This window comes from Squalius cephalus (assembly GCF_949319135.1).
Source record: "Squalius cephalus genome assembly, chromosome: 9".
Taxonomy (NCBI): Eukaryota; Metazoa; Chordata; class Actinopteri; order Cypriniformes; family Leuciscidae; genus Squalius; species Squalius cephalus.
In genome coordinates, this window is record NC_137130.1 from 15,669,475 (window position 1) to 15,688,211 (window position 18,737).

Consider the following 18,737-nt stretch of genomic DNA (forward strand, 5'->3'; position numbering starts at 1 on the left):
TTAATCATAATCATCAAAGTTATTATTATTGTGATTATTAGTAGCCTATTAGTAAAACCATAGCCTAAAAAATAACATATTAAGGCCATATACAATGTATTTTATTTTTTTTAGCTTTTACAATCATCGTAACATCTCAGCTTTAATAATTTACTTGTACTTGTGTTTTTATTTCCGGAATAACTTTGACATTTTGTTCTGAGTATTTCTGTAAAACAAAAACAAACCATTATCACTCCTTATCCACAACAATGTATGGAATACCACAGAATTCCCATCTAGGGGCCGCTGTGTGGTGGGAGGAGCGGAAGTTGAGGAAGTCGTGTATTAGATCGGGGGATGAAGAGCCCGTGTTTGTTCTAACCGTGCGCCGCAAGAGTTCAGGAAGCGTCAATAAAACCATCCAGATACTAAACACACACACGGTCCCTCGCGCGCGCTTATCGGGACTGTGACACGCGCACGGCTGGATCAGGACACCTTTGCATTATGCATTCGGACTGCAGGCTGCTGGGATGGACGCGTCGGTAATGGTGGGCAGAGGGACCGGAGGGGCTGCGGTCTTCATCCTGATCGTCTTCATCGTACTCCTCGGTGCCAGAAGCTCGCGGGCGCAGAAGGGTACGTGATCTTCCGATGGGGATTAAAGTTTTTATGAGTTGGGAAACTTCTCATAAACTGCTTCACCACCTCTGGGTTTGGGACCGATTGTGGTTTCACAACAAACTCTCGGGGTGGTGTGCTGTATAGCGGTATCTGAAAGGTTGTAGGTTCAAACCCAGGCTCGGTTCATGAATAATCACAATTGTGTGTTCGATCAAGACAGACACTAATCCACACCAGTAACTAACCAAGACTAGCAGGACTGAACCTGTAATAAATCAAATGGGTAAACACTAGAAATAACGGAGTTTGTGCTGTATAATTGCGCGTACATTCTTGCATTCTTACATTGTTGCTGTGCTACAGCTGGAGCAACAGAAGAACGTGATGACGCAACGCCTGACATGGGCCGCGCGCTGCCCTCGCTGCTTTCCCAAATATGTAGTGAGTTCATGAGCTGTCCAGTGTCAGCCTGCTGCATTTAACAGCAGTATGTGTTTTTTAACAGATGTAATCCTTCTCGTGTAATCTGAAGTTAACTCAGTAAGTTTTTGCCAATTAGTTTTACACATACAAAAACAGCACTTATGCGAAATATCATAAAAATATACTCACTCACACAAGTTGAAGACTACGGATATCAGTCCTCTAGATAAAGATGTTTGATTCTACATGGAGTGAGTTGCCCCCTCATGGATGCCACCATTTTGATATCACACGGTTTGTCATGTACTTTACTGTTACTAGATTTCTTTTTCTCCAAACCCCCCAAAAAAGCCATTAAAAGGTAGAGTAGGTAATTTTCGGAGAGGCTAGCAATAGTGAGATAGCTTTGAAAGCACAAGATCCCACCCTCCCTTCAAAGCGCTCTACAAAGCCTCGCCTCCTTCAAAACACATGAATGCGTACAGCAGGGAGAAAACAAAACCGCCACGAGAGACAGCATTAAACTACCTCATGTCTCAAAGCACATAACATTACAATAATAATGTACATAAACAACTCAAAGAGCACTGACCTGTACCACCTGACTGCTGCAGATTCATTTCAGCGTTGATAGTGTTGCCATTGAAACGCATCATTCCGAGTCACGATTCGCTCTGAGTATAACAGGTTACGGGTTTCCATCTCTTCCATGTTACAGTAGTTATGGCTTGAACGCAGCATAAGCTCGTTGTTTTGGTTCAGGAGGAACTGCTGCTGTTTCGGTTGCCATGCTCAGTGATTGACGTCTGTCTAGCATGAAATGCGCTGATGATGATGTGTGATGTGAGGTATGAAAATGCATACGCTGACAGGCAGGAAGGGCATCAGCTGCATCTGAAATGACATACTTCCCTACTATATAGTAGGCAAAAAACAGTATGTGACAAAAGAAGTATGTCTGAATTCACATTACCAATAAAAGAGTAGGCAAAAAGTACCCGGATGACCCACTTGCCATGAGGCCACGGGAGAGGATTTATGAATGGCAGTGAAGCGATGTAACTGATGCTGGTAAAGGTAACATGGCGAATGTAGTACGTCTGGATTACATTCATACTACACACATTCGTACTGTATAGAACTTACTTTTTAGCGGTCGTGAAGTAATTACATATTCAAAATAAGTGCCTACTCAAGAGAGTATGCGATTTGGACATTGTAATGTATTAGCCTATTGCATATATATTGCAATGATCGGATAAACATTTTATGGTCCTACGCCTTCCACAGATGAGATATATACACATAATTACATTTAGACCACTTAACTTAGTTATTGCTATCAGGATGTGAAGAGACTTTCAACCAGCATAACGAAAAATGTTTCTGGAACAAATCGGCTACCATGCCCTTAATATTGTTATATTGTCACAAAAGGTCAAAGTTTGTTAAATAAACTGCTGCTTAATATTTTTGTAGAAACCGTGATACATTTTTATCAGGATTCTGTGATGAACAGGACGTTATAGGACAATATCTTTTGTAACATTATAAATATATTTACTTTCACTTTGATCATTTTAATGCATCCTTGCTGAATAAAAGTACTAATGAGAAATTTTCTCATTATGTGAGAAATATGTGACAAATAGCCCCAGTTTCTCATACTGACTGTTATCTGAATTAGCTGACAGTGCGTTCAGGGCATAACACTTTGTAAATGTAAGGTTTGTGTGGGTGCAGAAAAGCTGAGGGAAACATTGAGTCTAGAGGTGTATGTGTGTGTGGAGGGGGCTGTTGTTTTTGCTCCGGGGGTCTGAATATTGTCCAGCAAGGATTACGTAACAAGAGCGCAAGCTGAGTTTCATTCGGTGTGTAAACGCGTGACAGGCGGCGCAAGCAGCTGCAATGCAATGCGATCTCATCTCTCTGTCTCTCTGTTTCTCCCCTCTAGAGATTCAACAAGGAGCTCTTTTACACAATTTCCAAGCTAAACATTTCACCAAATGAAGTTTAAGTCTTAAGTGACAAAAAAAATATCTGTTCTTAATTTGGGTACTTTCTGTTTGTCAAATGGTATTCTTTGAATTGCCTTGGAATAACATTTTAAGATCACGGTGCATGATGTATATATATAAAGTACCTTTGAATTTGAGCTCTGCAGGGTGCTTGATCGTTTCTGGATGTTTTTCAGGGGACGGCTGTGGACACACTGTGTTGGGTGTGGGCAGTGGGAGCCTGGCGTCATTGGGGTACCCTCTGTCCTATCCCTCGCACTCCGTGTGTGAGTGGGAAATCAGCGTGACCGCTGGACTCACAGTCCTTGTGCACATTGCGGATCTTGATATCGATACAAACAACTGCCAGGTCTCTTACCTGCGACTTTATAATGGCATCGGACCAGGACGAACGGAAATTGGTGAGAAACACTTATGGATGTGCATTTGTTGTTGTTGTTTTTTCCTGGTCCTCAGTCTCATTTGTACTTCCAATACAAATGGAGAGAGAAGGTTAAAAACTTATTTTTCTTTTCAAAACTTTTGTGATCCACAGGCCTGTTACACCTGGTAATAATAACATTTGTTGCCAAAAAATTGCCAGAAACTGATGTTAAAGTCACCGTGAAATCAAAATTGACTATTATTATTTTTTTAATGGAATACTGCAATGTTTGTTAATAATGTTTTATCTGTGCACAATAGATTTTATATATCAAAATTCATGTGCCCTTATAATCTTTAAGCTAAAATATTAACTCGCACCCACAAGATAGCATCAATTAGCAAGCAACAATGATCCAATCGATTCCCACTGGATAAAATCAAGTCATGCCCTACAGTATTTCTTGTTCAAGAAGCAGTTTCATTCTAATATACATCAGAATATGGAAGAAAATATGTATACAATTTCTTTTTCATATCAACTTTAAAAATGGGTGTAAACAGGGTCTTGGTAATGGCAACAAAAATGTCCACTAATGTACAGATTGTTGCCAAGTAAATGGAAATTGAGTATCATTCTCATTTCTCTCTCTGCAGTGAAGTTTTGTGGAGGGAGAGAAGGGAGAGACCCTGTCATAGAGTCGGAGGGGCATCGGGTCACAGTTCAGTTCATGAGTGGACCACACAACAACGGCCGTGGCCTCTTCCTCTCATACACCAGTAGTCAGCACACAGGTAACCATTCTGGAACAGATTTTTTTATATATTTATTGATAGTCTTCACCTCTTTCAAAGCTTGGTGTAGATACAGACCATGTAGGCTACTAGTGGTGGAACGGTACATAAAAATGATGGTTCGGTACGTACCCCGGTTTGGTATGCTATCAGCACAGCAGGGGGGGAAACAAACCATGCTGTTTGTTGTTGTTGTTGTTTTATTAAACAGTAGTTTACTGAACAAACTAGGTCTTTCTTTAAGTCCATATTCCTGGAACTTTCAGCAACATACACTGCAGTTTATGGTGCTGTTGTAATTGGGAGAAGAGATTTGAAGTGCATACTCTTTTAGGTGCAAAATGTGTTAGCAAAATATTTTAGAATAAGATTAGTATTATTGCCTTTCTATTTCGGCAATTGTTCATCACAGTCTTCAGTGTCACATGATCCTTCAGAAATCATTCTAATACGCTGATTTGGTGCTCAGGAACCATGTCTTACTATCAATGTTGAAAAATGGTTGTGCTGCTTAATATGTTTGTGGAAACAGTGAAATCTTTTTCTGGATTCATTGATGAATAGGAAGTTCAAAAGTCACTGTTGATCAATTTTATGTGGTTTTACTGAAGAAAATTTCAATTTCTTTAAAAAAAAAACTTTTAAAGGGTAGTGTATGTGTGCAAGTGCAAGCTTGTGATTTGTATGTTGTTGAAGTAGGCTTGGATGTCTCGGGACACTAAAAAGAGCTGCTATGGAAACTTTGTGTGTGTTTGTCCATCCAGATGAGAGTGACGGACATCATGTGAAACTGATTATTTCAGGAGTATGTTTCTGACTCTCAGGGTGTTAGGGTTTTTCCTGGTTCCAGGGTGCGTCCTGAGAGCTTATGAATGACAGGCGGTTCATTTAACAGATGCGTCAATAATTTAAAGTTATTCATGGAAATGATGTAATGGCCGTTGGTTCTTATGTCATACTGTGCAAAGATGTCTCAGAAATGGAAATGCATCCAAGCAACTAGATTTTTTCCACTTTCTTACAAATGTGAACACTTTCCTGTGCGAAAGTGGATGCCATGCTGCTAGGGAGTTGTGGGCGGTTGCCAGGTGGTTGCTTGCTTGCCAACTCCTGAGTTTCTGTCATATTTTTGTCCCTAGTTTTGGCTCGGGTCCCTCCTTCAGTGACTTTAGGATTTTTCATCTTTACATTAGGTGGAAATCATAAGTCAGATTGCTTAGAGAGTCAAGCCAAGTCAAGGTCTCGAAGCAATTATAAGTAATAGCACACCTAGGTTAAATACGCTGATCACTGAATGAAGAAAAATAGCATCCATGTCTGTAGCATTGATGTCTTGATGTCTAAGTTTAGTATTTAGAGAAGTCCAAAGTATACTTCAGCTTTAATGCGAATGCTTAGCGTATACATACAGAATACATAAGTTGCGTTCACGGCATGTTGAAATTACCACAGTTATTATGAGATTCGACTCGAGATTGGAAGAAGCGTTCGCATCTTTGTGGAACGCTTGCTTGTTACATTGTGGTTGTGTCTATTGATTACTACAATCGATTCATTTTTGATTTTTGTGTTAATAATGTTGCCATAGAAACGCATAATTCAGAGTCTGAGCAATGTTTGCAGAGTCAGTCTCCAATAATTAGTTGTTCCGTCTCTGTTTCTTTTTTTTTATGGTGAAACAGTAGGCTGGGTCTATTGTGTGTTAGTACTAATTAGTCAAAAAAAACATTCAAGGAACATATGTGAGAAAAATCTGCCTGTGTGTGTACATTACATGCTAATAATGAAATTTTAGTTACATGCACTGTGCACATACTATTGTAGGTTATACTTAAGGCTTTAAAATATTATAGCTGTGTACGTCACACATACCTTTATGTACACGTAAAAACGAGCAAACATTTGGATTTTTTCAATTAGTGATGTGATTGAACTCTAAGCATGAGAGAAAGTAGTGCTAGTTATTTAATAATAATGTCTAATGCTACAGGAAAGTTTCAGTTTGGGATTGTTGAAACTTCAGTGTAAGCACATTTGTGAAGGTGCTCTTTACAGCATGGCGCATCCTGAACCTCCAAATCTCTGGAATCACAGCTGTGCACTCTTGTGTTGGATGTGTCTTAACAATAACATTTGCACTTTGACCTCTGGGGCTGTCTGAGGTCAGGGGTTCACACTGCCATGTGGGAGCTACACCTGTTTACCGCAGTATTGAGAGACTGTGTGTGTGTGCGCAAGAGAGAGAGAGAGAGATCATATTTCCCATGAGTCAGGAAAGAGACAGATGAATCCATGCTGTGGGTATGAGTAATGGGTACAATAAAACCACAAAATACCTTGAACCTTAGATGCGCTCACACAGTCATACACAATTGTGGCAGGACATTTTGCACCACTCACTTTTTCTTCAAAAAAAGTAACGGATGAAAATCTAGTTGGTATTGATCTGTTCATTCAGATAGAGGCTTTTATCCACAAAAATGAAACCTAATACACCAATATGTTACACCACTTACTGAATGGCCAGTGTGCACTTAACACACACGCACAAATGGCTGCATATTTTCTTTGTGTGGAAGGATGACATTAATCAATAGTTACCATGGCAACCATCTAATGTGCTTTTTTATCAAATGCGTCTCTCTTTTTTCATCTTTCAGACCTCATCACCTGTCTGGAGAAAGGAGAGCACTTCAGTGAAGCGGAGTTCAGGTACCCACATTTATAGCTGTCTGTGTGTGTGCGCATGTTCTTGCGTATGTGTGTCTCATTTTCCCAACCTGCATTTGCAGTAAATTCTGTCCTGCTGGATGCCTGACTGATTTCGGAGAGGTTTCGGGAACCATACCACACGGATACAAAGACGTAAGTATTCCACAATTGAGTGGATGTTGGATTAAAGGGTTAGTTCAGGCAGAAATGAAAATTCTGTCATCATTTACTCACCCTCATGTTGTTCCAAACCTGTATGACTTTCTTTCGTCTGTTGAACACAAAAGATGTTTTGAGGAATGTTGGTACCCAAATAGATGATGGTAGCCATGGACTTCTACTGTCAACTGTCTGGTTACCAACATTCTTCAAAATGTCTTCCTTTGTGCTCAACAGATGAAAGAAACTCATGAAGGTTTGGAACAACATGAGGGTGAGTAAATGATGACACATTTTTGGGGTGAACTATCCCTAAATGCAAAGTATACTTCAGTTTTAAAGTGACCATGAGCATACACCCAAACGTGCAGCCTTTCAAAGTATACTCTGTTTGATAGTGTGTGCAAACACAGGTGATCAACACACACACACTAGTATAAGTATTCATCCTTGTCCAGTGTTTTGCTATTTCTCTCCAGAAGTTAAGAGTGATAAATGTCTTTCTTTGTACTCTAGAGTTGTACTGCTGAATTGCGTGTATTATCCCCTCACTTTATCGCTAATCTTTTTTTTGTTGCGGTCCTGGGTGGGTTGTACCTCTTGTTGTTGTTCCATCTCTGTTTCTTTTCTTTTTTTTACTACTTGTGAAACAGTGGCTGGGCCAGTGTTGCCAACTTGTGGACAAACTAATTTGTAGAAATAATGTGTTACGCCTAAAATATACTTCAGTTTTGTCGCGAACGCAAAAAAAATGTGTACAGCCGAACATGCAGTCTTTAATAGCCGAACACTGCATTTGATAGTGTGCGCGAACACGGACTCTTGACTCATGCACACTTGAAAGTCTTTATCTTTGACCAGTGTCTGTGCTATTTCTCTCCAGAATGGCCGACACAAATGTACTTTTTTAAACTAGAGTTGTCTGTATCTCTTAATTCTCCTCACACCATTTGTCAACGCGGGCGTCAATTATCGTTGTGGTCTTGTGTAGTTTGTTGCTGTTGTTCCGTTCCCCCGTCCCCTAATTAGTGCAGAAATTAAGGCACACATGCGAACTGAACGTACAGGGTATTCGCAGTTAGAAGAATCTGTCTGTGCACATGCAATACTAGCATACTATGCTGATGATGAAATTCACGCCACATGCACTGTACGCATACCCTAGCATACACTTAAAAACCGAAGCATACTTTGGGCTTTAGTCACTCTTTTTCATGCCGCTACATTGAATGAGGGTCGAAGCTTTTAAGCTTCAAAAATGAAGTAAAAGCACACTAAAGACATTTTAGAAGTGCTCCATTTGACTTATGCACTATATTCCAAGTCTTCTTAAGTTGTACCAGAAAACGACTGACATTTTAAGCCGCTATTCATTGATAATCTTCTCTTCCAGTGAGCTCTCAATTTGAGAACCACTGCGACCAGATTGAGTCATTGAGTTCACTGAAAATATCTGACTCGGACAAACCAGACACCGCTCAGGGACACAAGAAGTGTGGGTGCTCTTGCCTCTTCATTATATGGTTTGTTTATCCTCTTTAACTGTGGTGATTCAGTTATTGCTCTTCAAAGTAAATTATTCTCTTTGGATCAATGTTTGAAAATGTTCCATCTGAATTCTTTACATTCTTCAGCAATGTTAATAAAAATTGTCCTTCATTCCATAAGGAATGTGTATTAATGTGGTGCAAGAGAGAAGCTATTAAGACATTCTTTCTTCAGTAAACTGCATCTTTTTAGAAAAGGTCGGTCATTGAAAACATTGGTAGCTGCAGAAAATGGTCTTTCAGGCTCTTGAGGTTGCACAATTGCACAGATAAGCGATTATATCATGTAATGTTTAACTATTTGCTCATACTTCAAAGCAATAGCATATTTTAAACACTTATTTAGTTTAGCGTTTCTGCCTGCTCTCTTATCAGGCTTCCATCGTAAGTGCATCGCCTATAAATGTTTTAAAAAATTAAGTCAAAATGATTGTCGGTGGTCAGCAAAAGCATGCTGAAGATGCTTGCAGTTGCATTTAACAGCAGAATATTTCTAAGAGTGACCACACACTGTTTTATCTGTACATTAGGTCATTTCTGATGACCTCATCATTGCTTTAATGCTTCCTGTTTGCTTTAAACTGGATGATTTCACATGTGAATTTATCGGTTTGAACACAATAGGCAGTTGTCTTCTGAGAGCGTGTTTTTAAGCTTGAACGTGGTTGAGTTTGAGGGAAAGACAGAGCGAGAAGCAGGCGTTCTTTTGAAGTTAAGTCATTGTAAATGATTCTGTGTGTCACTTTTCAGAGCTCTTGGTCTCCTAGGGGCGTGTTGGTATGCGCGTCTGTGTGTTTGGATGTATGTGCGCGTGTTTTTGTGTGTGTATGACAGTGTGTTTCTCAGGGAGATGTTAGATCAGGTTTGGCTGAATGGTTTTCTAATGCAGACCAGCTGACAACAGTCTTGTTTCTCAGCTCAGATACACCCTCAGAATTAGTGTGGGGCCCATATGACGCCTTGCGAACGTGTGTGTGTGTGTGTGTGTGTGCCGAGTTTTTTGTGGTCAGAGCAGTGTTTTATTTTGCCCAGAGGAAGTGGTGTGTGTTTGCGGTGTCGTTGTGTGTGGGTGTTGAGAGTTTGCCTAGTGTGTGTGGGTGTTGAGAGTTTGTCTAGTGTTTGTGGTCTCTTATTGGTTTGGAGTCCCAACTCTGTGTGTGTGTGCGTGTGTGTGTATAATCAGCCTTGTTTTTTTTTTTCCTTTTTAAACTAGCAATTTTACTATTATTCCAGTGCCAGGCAGCAAGTGGCTCTGGCCATGTACACATTGCAGATAGATGCAGTTGTCATTTCTCTTCTGAGTGCTTTAAGTCCTCCTGCTTATGAGTTTTGGAAGTCGTGATTTCACTATGATGTGCATTCGAGTGTCACCGTGAATGTAAGTGAAACATAAAACGCGCATCTGTGGATCAGATTGTTTAAAAGTGTTTATTAGGAGTGTTTTTCTTTCTGACAGGCTTATAAAACTGATTTAAATGCCTCTGATTCTATTGCTTTCACATGCACTACAGACATTTCAGCCTTAACTGAAGTGTGCAGTCTTGATTATTTATTTGATTAATTGTGCATCCTTTGGACACAGACAACTTATTAAGAAAGACATGAAGCTTTTAAGCTCTAATTCAACAAAATTGAGGGAACGGTGCACATTAGGTGTGTAAATGATACTTGCATTTTGTCCTTTATGTGCTGCCACAGCAGATGGCAAATGTGGTACATTTCCTGTCACCTCATAAGCTGCTAAATGAGTTGAATTTTCTGGCAAGCTTTATTGCTATTCTTCTTCAATAGTCCCCAAAATGCATGCAGAATAACACTGTATTGTCAACATTCACAACTGAAACCTAATCTCAATACCAAATTGCATCTGACATGATTCTTTAATGGACAACAACATAAGAATTCACAAATTCATGTCGGCAACCAATTTTTTTTCTTAAACAACTCTACAAAGTAGATGAATGATAAGAGCAGAAGAAAAGAAAATTGCCATCGTTTATTCATCCTAATGTCATTGCAACCCTGTTTGACTAATTTTCTTCAGTGGAAACTTTCTTCTTTTTTGAAAAAGTCTATACAAGAAAAATCAGTGGGGTCCAATCTTGTTTTAGTTTTTTTCAAACAGTTGAAACATTCTTCAAAACATCTTATTTATCTTATTTTGTGTTCCACATGCAGAACAACATGAGGGTGACACAATTTTAAGGTTTGGGTTGACTATTCCTTTAATTAACAAAAACTAATTGGTACATTTGTCAGCTGTAGTTTACTAAGAATTACAGAATAATAATATGTTTCTTGTTGCTAAAGTTAGTTTGTTGAAAAACACCTTACATGTTACTATGGTTTTCACAATATCTGCAGTAACCCTGAGTTTAAGGTTATAAGAGCGACTCATTTATTCTGTACACAGCACACACTGAAAGATAATTTAATGAGTTTCTTTCCCGTAAATACACTACCAATCAAAAGTTTGGGGTTGGCAAGTATAAAATATGTTTTAAAGAAATCTCTTATGCTCACCAAAGGCTGCATTTATTTGATCAAAGAGTAAAAACAGTAATGTGAAATATTATGATGTGATGGAAAAACTGAATTTTCATCATCCAGAAATCATTCTAATATGAAAATTTTGCTGCCCAATAAGAAACATTATTATTGTCCACAGTTGTGCTGCTTAATATCTTTGTGGAAACTGCAATACATTTTTTCCAATTCTTTGATGAATGGAAACGTCAAAAATACAGTATTTATTTGAAATGGGAAATCTTATGTAACATTTTAAATGTCTTTACTGTCACTTTTGATCAATTTAATGCATCCTTGGTGAATAAAAGCATTCATTTCTTTAAAAAAAAAAAATCATACTGACCCCAAACCTTTGAGCAGCATTGTATACACATTTGTCATTCCCAAAACTTTACAATGTTTTTGTGGCCTTTGAGAACTCTGTGTGTAACTCAGTCTAAACTCTGCAAGAAGTTCCTCTTATGATTCATCCATCATTCTTTATCATAGTGGCATAAATGATACCACTGCAATTCTGCTTCAAGGATGTGACCTCATCATGCCAAGTCACAGCTTGTGGGTTTTAGGTGAGTGAATCAGTGTCAGCTGTCTTAATGTCTCACCGTCTCTTTCTGCAGTCTTCTCCACTCTGTCTGGCCGGTATTCATGCGGGTGTGGTCTCCAACACTCTGGGGGGGCAAATCAGTGTGGTCAGCAGCAAAGGCATCCCACACTACGAAAGCTCACTGGCTAACAATGTGACATCTGTGCCGTGAGTAGCCCATTTGCATTCTTGCTTGCTTTCTTCATGGGAAAATTTATTTAATTTGATTACTGGGCTTGCAAGGCATTGCAGTTTTGAAATGTCTCTAAACTTTTTTCTTATTCGTTCTGCAAATTCATTCTGTTGAACTGCTTAATGCAGGGGTTCTGCATTAGGAAACATTATTCTGAAAATATTATGTTTATATATATATATATATATATATATATATATATATATATATATAATAAATATATAAAAAAAAAATATATATATATATATATATATATATATATATATATATATATATATATATATATATATATATATATATATATATATATATATATATATATATATACACACATACATACATACATACATACATACATTATCTATTATGTTTTTTTTTTTTACAATTATGGAATTAGTCAAGTTTTCTAACTAGTAAAAACCATCGGTCTTTCTTGAACTTGTACTTTCAAGCATTTTATGATTTTACAAGATTTTATGAAAGCTATAGTCATATATTGCACTCTTATTTCGCAAGAGCGTATTGAGGTGAATTAATGATTAAGTACTGTCATAAACATCAAAGCAGCACATGGATCCATCTTGGCTTTATGAATCGTTTGTTGCCATAGAAACAAATACTTTGAATCAGAGGACCCAAACTGCTCTAAATTGTCATCCTGGTAATTATGGTAATTCCGACATGACGTGAACACAGCATAAGTGACAGCTTAACATTTGCATACTGGATGCATTTATTTGCAACCTTCTATAGCCGTCTACACTGCAAAAATCGTGTTTATTCTCAGGTACAAATCATGCTGTGTGCAAAACATCTCTGATGCAGCATTTCATTTAAACTGAATCGAAGCCCACAACCTAGACTTACTAAAGCATTTTTCTGCCTTGCAAGCACTGGTATTTCCTTCTGGAAATTCAAACCTAGTTTGATTCCTTTCTTTGGTTGAGTTTTTTCCCATTTGTGTAATAAATTGATTGATTGGTTGACAGAATGAAAGCCCTGTGTCAATCCATGTAATATTTGATTGGTAGACAGAATGATAGCTCTGTGTCTTTCTCCCTCTTACAGTGGAAATCTCTCCCCCAGCCTTTTTACTTTCAAGACTAGCGGTGAGTGAATCAGTAATGTATAAAACTTTTTGTCTTCTCTATTTTTTGAATGTGCAGTACTCTCCAGAAACCAAAATAGATTAAAAAAAAGTTTATATAACTTGATTTAATAAAGAAGTTTGTTCTTTATTCCTGTCACTTCTATAGAAATGACCTACACCTTGATGATCTAATAATAGAAACTTTCATTTTCTCTCTCTGTAAGGTTGCTATGGCACTTTGGGTTTGGAGTCGGGGGTGGTCAGCGACTCTCAGATCACAGCCTCGTCGGAGTGGGAATGGGGCGGTCACGGAAAGGAGCCCACCGTCTGGGGCCCAACAGGGGCCCGCCTCAAAACACCGGGACGCCCGTGGGCAGCAGCCAACAGCGACACAAAAGAATGGATTCAAGTGGACCTGAAGAAAGAGAAAAAAATAACAGGTAGAGTTTGTGTATGAGAGAGAAAAGATCAGTGTTTTCATCTACTGTATGTCTTGATTGATCATTCAGTCGAATGTACTTCTCAGGTATTACGACCACTGGCTCCACCCTCCCAGAATATCAGTTTTACATTTCATCCTATGAGGTGTTATTTAGCCATGATGGACGGCAATGGAAACCCTATCAAGAAGTGGAATCAGATAAAAACAAGGTATGGAGGATTTCCTTAGTACTCTGGAGGATATAGTATTGTAATACACCTAAAAAATACAAATGTTGGGTAAAATGAAAAAAAAAGTTACTTTTTCTTTTAAGTATCAAATTAGCTAGGTGTATTATCAACATTTGACTTGTCCCATCTACCACCTTGATTTTATATATGTATATAGGCATGTATATATGTGTGTGTGTGTGTGTATTGTCGTATTCTAACTGCTGCAGAATGACATCACTGTTTGTATATTTCCAGGAAAAAGGGTTTTACATTCCTGTGGTTTAAGGACCCTGAAATTAAAGTGCACTCTGTGGTCATTAATAATGAATGTCCATCGACTGTCAGAGAGCTTAACGAGAAGCGCATTGATTTGGCGTAAATAAGATGGACCTTGGTCTGAGGCCAAATGTTCTTTGTTGCCAAGACAATGTGTCCTTGTGTCTCTGTAACAGATTTTCCAAGGCAACACCAACTATTTCCAGGAAGTACGGAACAACTTTATTCCTCCAATTGAAGCACGGTTTATCAGAATATGTCCCTTCCAGTGGCACCAGAGGATTGCTCTTAAAATGGAGCTGCTGGGCTGCCAGCCGCATGCAGGTGAGACTAATCTGAGAAATCTGTCTCCGATTTGGCCAAGTAGCTATGCTAAACATGATTGGATCTCTTTCTGTTGGTCAGCGAGGCCAAGAATCTTCCATCCAGCCCCTCCTCCCCCTCGCAGAAAAAGCACAGTGCCCCCCCTGCAGGAGAGGACGACACACACGCCCAACATCCGAAACACCACCATGCCTCCGCACTCTCATGATGGTAAAAGCATTGTTTATTAAGTTAATTAACATATGTGCTAGTGAGCTGCCTTGCCGTATATTTAGGCAATGACATCTACTTTCTAAGGGGTCATTTGTTTAAAAATGCAAGATGCAGGGCTGTGAAATGAAAAAGGGTCATGTTTTTTAAAAGTTGAACTACTTTGAACTTGAGCACCAGGTTTTTAGAACGGTGTTAAACATGTCCATCTAGCGCATGTTTACATAGAAAAAACAATGGAAAAGCAGCGCAGTGAATGCAAAACGTGTTCTTTTTGAAACGTGTTCATAAATGACCGATTTAAGATGTTTTATATAGACTCGCTTTTCACACAAAAAGTGCTTCTCATATGAAGTGCACTGATTTAGGTTTTACAGTTGATTCCAACAGTCTTATTTTAGTATGTTGCCAAGTTAAAACTCAAAGTAAACAATAAAAAATAAAAAAATTGGGTGAAATTGTCCCTTTTTAATTGGTTGAATCAATCTATCAATACTGTTTAGTACTGAATACAATATTTATAATCAATATAATCAATCATTAAATCGATGTCATCTTGCATGAAAATTTCTGAACTGTTTTCTGGGATTGCCTTATCCACAAAGGGCACAAGCAGTGCTATCTAGATATTGGATAGTGATGCACAATATATCGGCACCGATATTATTTTTTTCATTTAATTTTTGCTTATGCTTATGCTAAAAAATGCTTATTTTCCAATTTAACCTTTAGATTACCTTTGCCATTAACTTTGTCACTTAATATTTTAAACATTAATAATTTGATAACACTGTTAAATTTAATCTTTAACAAATCTCCATTTGTATCCAGTTTGTTTGAATATACTGTTTTTATACTGTATATTATAATGTTATGATGCCAAAATTCACTTTGCAGCATTTAAAACAATTAATTTTGTTTTATTTTTCATTTTTATTTTAGACACAATTGTATACATTTGAATATTTAATATTGGTTATCAGATGTAACATTTAACTGGAATAGCCTTTATGTCAGGAGCATGCTTATGATGCCTAAAAATATTGTCTAGGTAGGCAGCTCACTAGGGTTTTGAACCGTTCTAACGCTAGATTAATGTCATTAATGTGCTGTGTAAATGTTGCAGAGGTGGCACTGGTGGCAGTGTTGGTCCCTGTATTAGTATTGGTTCTGACAACCCCGGTGTTAGTGATGGTGTGCTCGTGGCTGTGGAAGAACAGGTCAGTAAAAAAAAGCTAAACGTTTAGGTATCTGAAATTATTTGGTATCTGAATAGTAAAAAAAAATCACCAGCCTCCTTTTAAAACCTTGTTGTTCATAAAAATTCAAACCTACAGAAAAAGCCCAGAGGTGACCTATGAACTTCCGCACTGGGAACGCACAGGTGCGTCTGTTCTCACTTGTTTCCTCTTATGCATTTTCCCCTACATGAATTATTAAATGTGTGTAAATGTGTGTTTTAGTGTGGTGGAAGAGTATGAAACAGCTGTTGCCCTCTAAGCTGGATGGAGACGACTGTGTTCGTTACAGTTCCACAGCCCGAGTGGACCACCAGAGACCCCGAGTGGAGCCTGCAGGTACACATACAAACAAACTTGTAGATTTATGTTCCCCAACAAACCCTTTAACAATCTATTTTCTGCCTTTCCCATCTGCTTAGAATACGCCCAACCGCTTGTCACCGGTACCATGGCCTCTCTCGGACAAAGGTCAACGTTTAAACCTGAAGAGGGCGATGCCCCCGAGTATGATGCACCTATTCCCCCGGAACATTACCATGCTTACGCTGAGCCCCTTCCTGCTTCTGGCACTGAATACGCTACGCCAATCATGATCGACAGGGCAAACCACCTATCAGGAGGCACTCTACCATTCAGGGGCCGTGGTTTAGAGGCTCGGACAGACAGCAGCCAATCAGCAAGCTCAGCCTATGACACACCCAAGAGCACATCTGATCAAGCCACACCCACAGAAGGACAGTTGTACCAAGTACCACAGAATACCCACAATGCACCGTGTCAGAAAATAGACTGAACAATCACAGAAGAGTGGACCCTTTTGGAAACCCTCGGCTGAACACTACCTTTCCTAGAAATCTGCAGATCAGAATGTGCGCAAACGTTCCGCTCCTAGCCATCTCAAATTGTGCGCCGCGCAAGTCCTATCACTGAAATAACACAAAGGAATGTCAGGAGAGAGAGAACAGCAGAGATCTCGTTACACTACTGTGTTTGGTGGGTGTTTTGTGTGTTCATGCGTCTAAATGTGTGTGTACGAGTGCATATATGTGACTATGCTCTGCTATCAAACTGTGAGTCTTTAGATATCTGTGCATTTTTCTGAGAGCGGAGATGTATTCATCTCGATCGCTCATTGTCAGGCACATTTTCTCCCCCTTAGGCAAAGATATTTTCATCAAAACCGCCCTTGTGCAGAATAACAAATGATCAAATTTCAAATTAATCGACAAACACTCTCATAACACTGTGATTCACTGTCATTTTGCACTGTTGGATTGTATTCTGCTGTTACATAGGTGCCTTCTTTGTGACATAGCAACACATACTGGTTTCTCTACTTCTGTTCCATAACCTAGTGAGTTAACTTGCTTTGTACTGCCTTAATAGACAGCTGCCTTAATAGTGCAGTATACCAACTTATAGGGAGTACATTTGACATTGATTCTCCTAGCTAGCAATACGATATTTACTGATACCTCATAACATGTTGCAATACATTTACAATTTTATTAGATAAAGGGGCCTGTGATCAATATTGATATGTTATGCCTATTTTAGTTCATAGTTCAGTTACATATTTTTTATTAACTTACAAATGCAACCAAAATATAATTATTTAACTCTCTAAAATGTGCAAATCCTACATCCCAATTGGGACATCCACAACAAAAATACTTATGTTTTAAATAATATAGAAAAATAAATAATGAAAATCATCATTTGCTTATGCAAAGAGATGAGCAATGACAACAGTCAAGAAAGTCTTTCAGCTTTCTGTGCTCCCAAAATGTGCAAATCCACATTAGGACAAACAAAATTAGGTACTGAAAAAATATATACTTTAGCTTTTAGCCACAGATGTGTTTTTTTTAGCTTCAGACTTTAATTGCATCCAGTCAGAGGATATCAAACTGGAGGATATTTTGAGCTGATTTTTGTTTTTATTTGTCATGCAATTCCTAGCAACGAGGCAACCGTTTCTGCTTTCTGAGTTTGTGTTCAGAATGACTCCATGTCAATAAGTATATGATGCCTAAAATTTTAAAACTTGTTCAGATTTGAAAAGCATGTAGTGTATTCCAGCCTTTAGATGTCATGCTTTAGATAGGCAGCAACTCGCCTGCTCACAATTTATAGTTTGATGTTAGCATGTTGCTAAGCTAACACCTCAGTACTCTAAGCAGCACAAAAATACATTGTACACACAAATATTGATAAAAATATTCAGTTTTATATTTAACTAGTTTTTATTAATACATTTCAGTATTGAAAGACGTATGTGATTGATTGTTTAAAATCATCAGAACATTTGTCCCCACTCATCCGCCATCTTGGATTAATTTTTTCATTGATGTCACTGCAGTAAAGCCTGCCATTTGGAGCATGACTGTAATGCCTTGATTGGCAGCTCACAAGGTTTTGGAACAGATTTTTGTTGATTTTGCATCATTTAGTTAAGTCTGAATTAATTAAAGAAGGACTGAGTGACAAACATTTATTCAGCACAGGAAATAGCAATGCCTTTGTTTAAAAAAAAAAAAAAAAAAATGGTACAGCAATGGTGCTGGTGCTGCATTTTCAAATTCTATGGAAAAGTCCTCTGTGCATGACTGCGCATACACATTTATGCAGATATATCTTTAGTCATGCACGTGAAAACCTGTGCCATGCAAAGATCCATTTTTTCCTGCTGATGTGTCTTGTTTTAATATTCCCAAACCACTAACAGGTCAAGTTTAAGCTACCAAGCATGCACTGCTTCCACGGTTACACTGTCCTAGTGGATCCTTTACGAAAGGTGAACCTTTAGTGGTCAAAGGTTAAAGAGCAAGATACAGGATGCCGACATTCTTGCCTATAATAGGATTCTCTCTGTGCCAAGTTGTCTTTTATATCTTTTTTTTTTTTGTGGTTGACTTGAAGACCAAACAACTTGATGGATAATCAGTCCAAACATATTATCCATTTGATTTTAATGTTATCAGACCAAACGTTGCCTCACGCTATGGATTTTG

General features: G+C 38.4%; 1 protein-coding gene across 1 annotated transcript; it reads left to right on the forward strand.

The window, feature by feature from the left end:
- Positions 1-287: 287 nt before the first annotated feature.
- dcbld2 (discoidin, CUB and LCCL domain containing 2) lies at positions 288-18,521 on the forward strand. Its single transcript, XM_079881263.1, has 15 exons — positions 288-621; positions 3,224-3,448; positions 4,068-4,205; positions 6,866-6,917; positions 6,998-7,070; positions 11,770-11,903; positions 12,997-13,037; positions 13,243-13,458; positions 13,545-13,669; positions 14,125-14,272; positions 14,354-14,482; positions 15,609-15,702; positions 15,820-15,866; positions 15,946-16,059; positions 16,143-18,521. Exons 1-15 carry the CDS (start codon positions 516-518, stop codon positions 16,514-16,516), a joined length of 2,016 nt encoding a protein of 671 aa, XP_079737389.1. The 5' UTR covers positions 288-515; the 3' UTR covers positions 16,517-18,521.
- The last annotated feature ends 216 nt before the right edge of the window (positions 18,522-18,737 follow it).

What these genes read in the sequence shown, in the direction of transcription:
- dcbld2 (XM_079881263.1), top strand. Translation starts at nt 516, where the DNA reads ATGGACGCGTCGGTAATGGTGGGCAGAGGGACCGGAGGGGCTGCGGTC. An exon ending in AAGCTCGCGGGCGCAGAAGG is followed by an intron (nt 622 to 3,223) that starts GTACGTGATCTT and finishes GATGTTTTTCAG; the next exon opens with GGGACGGCTGTGGACACACT. An exon ending in AACAATGTGACATCTGTGCC is followed by an intron (nt 11,904 to 12,996) that starts GTGAGTAGCCCA and finishes TCCCTCTTACAG; the next exon opens with TGGAAATCTCTCCCCCAGCC.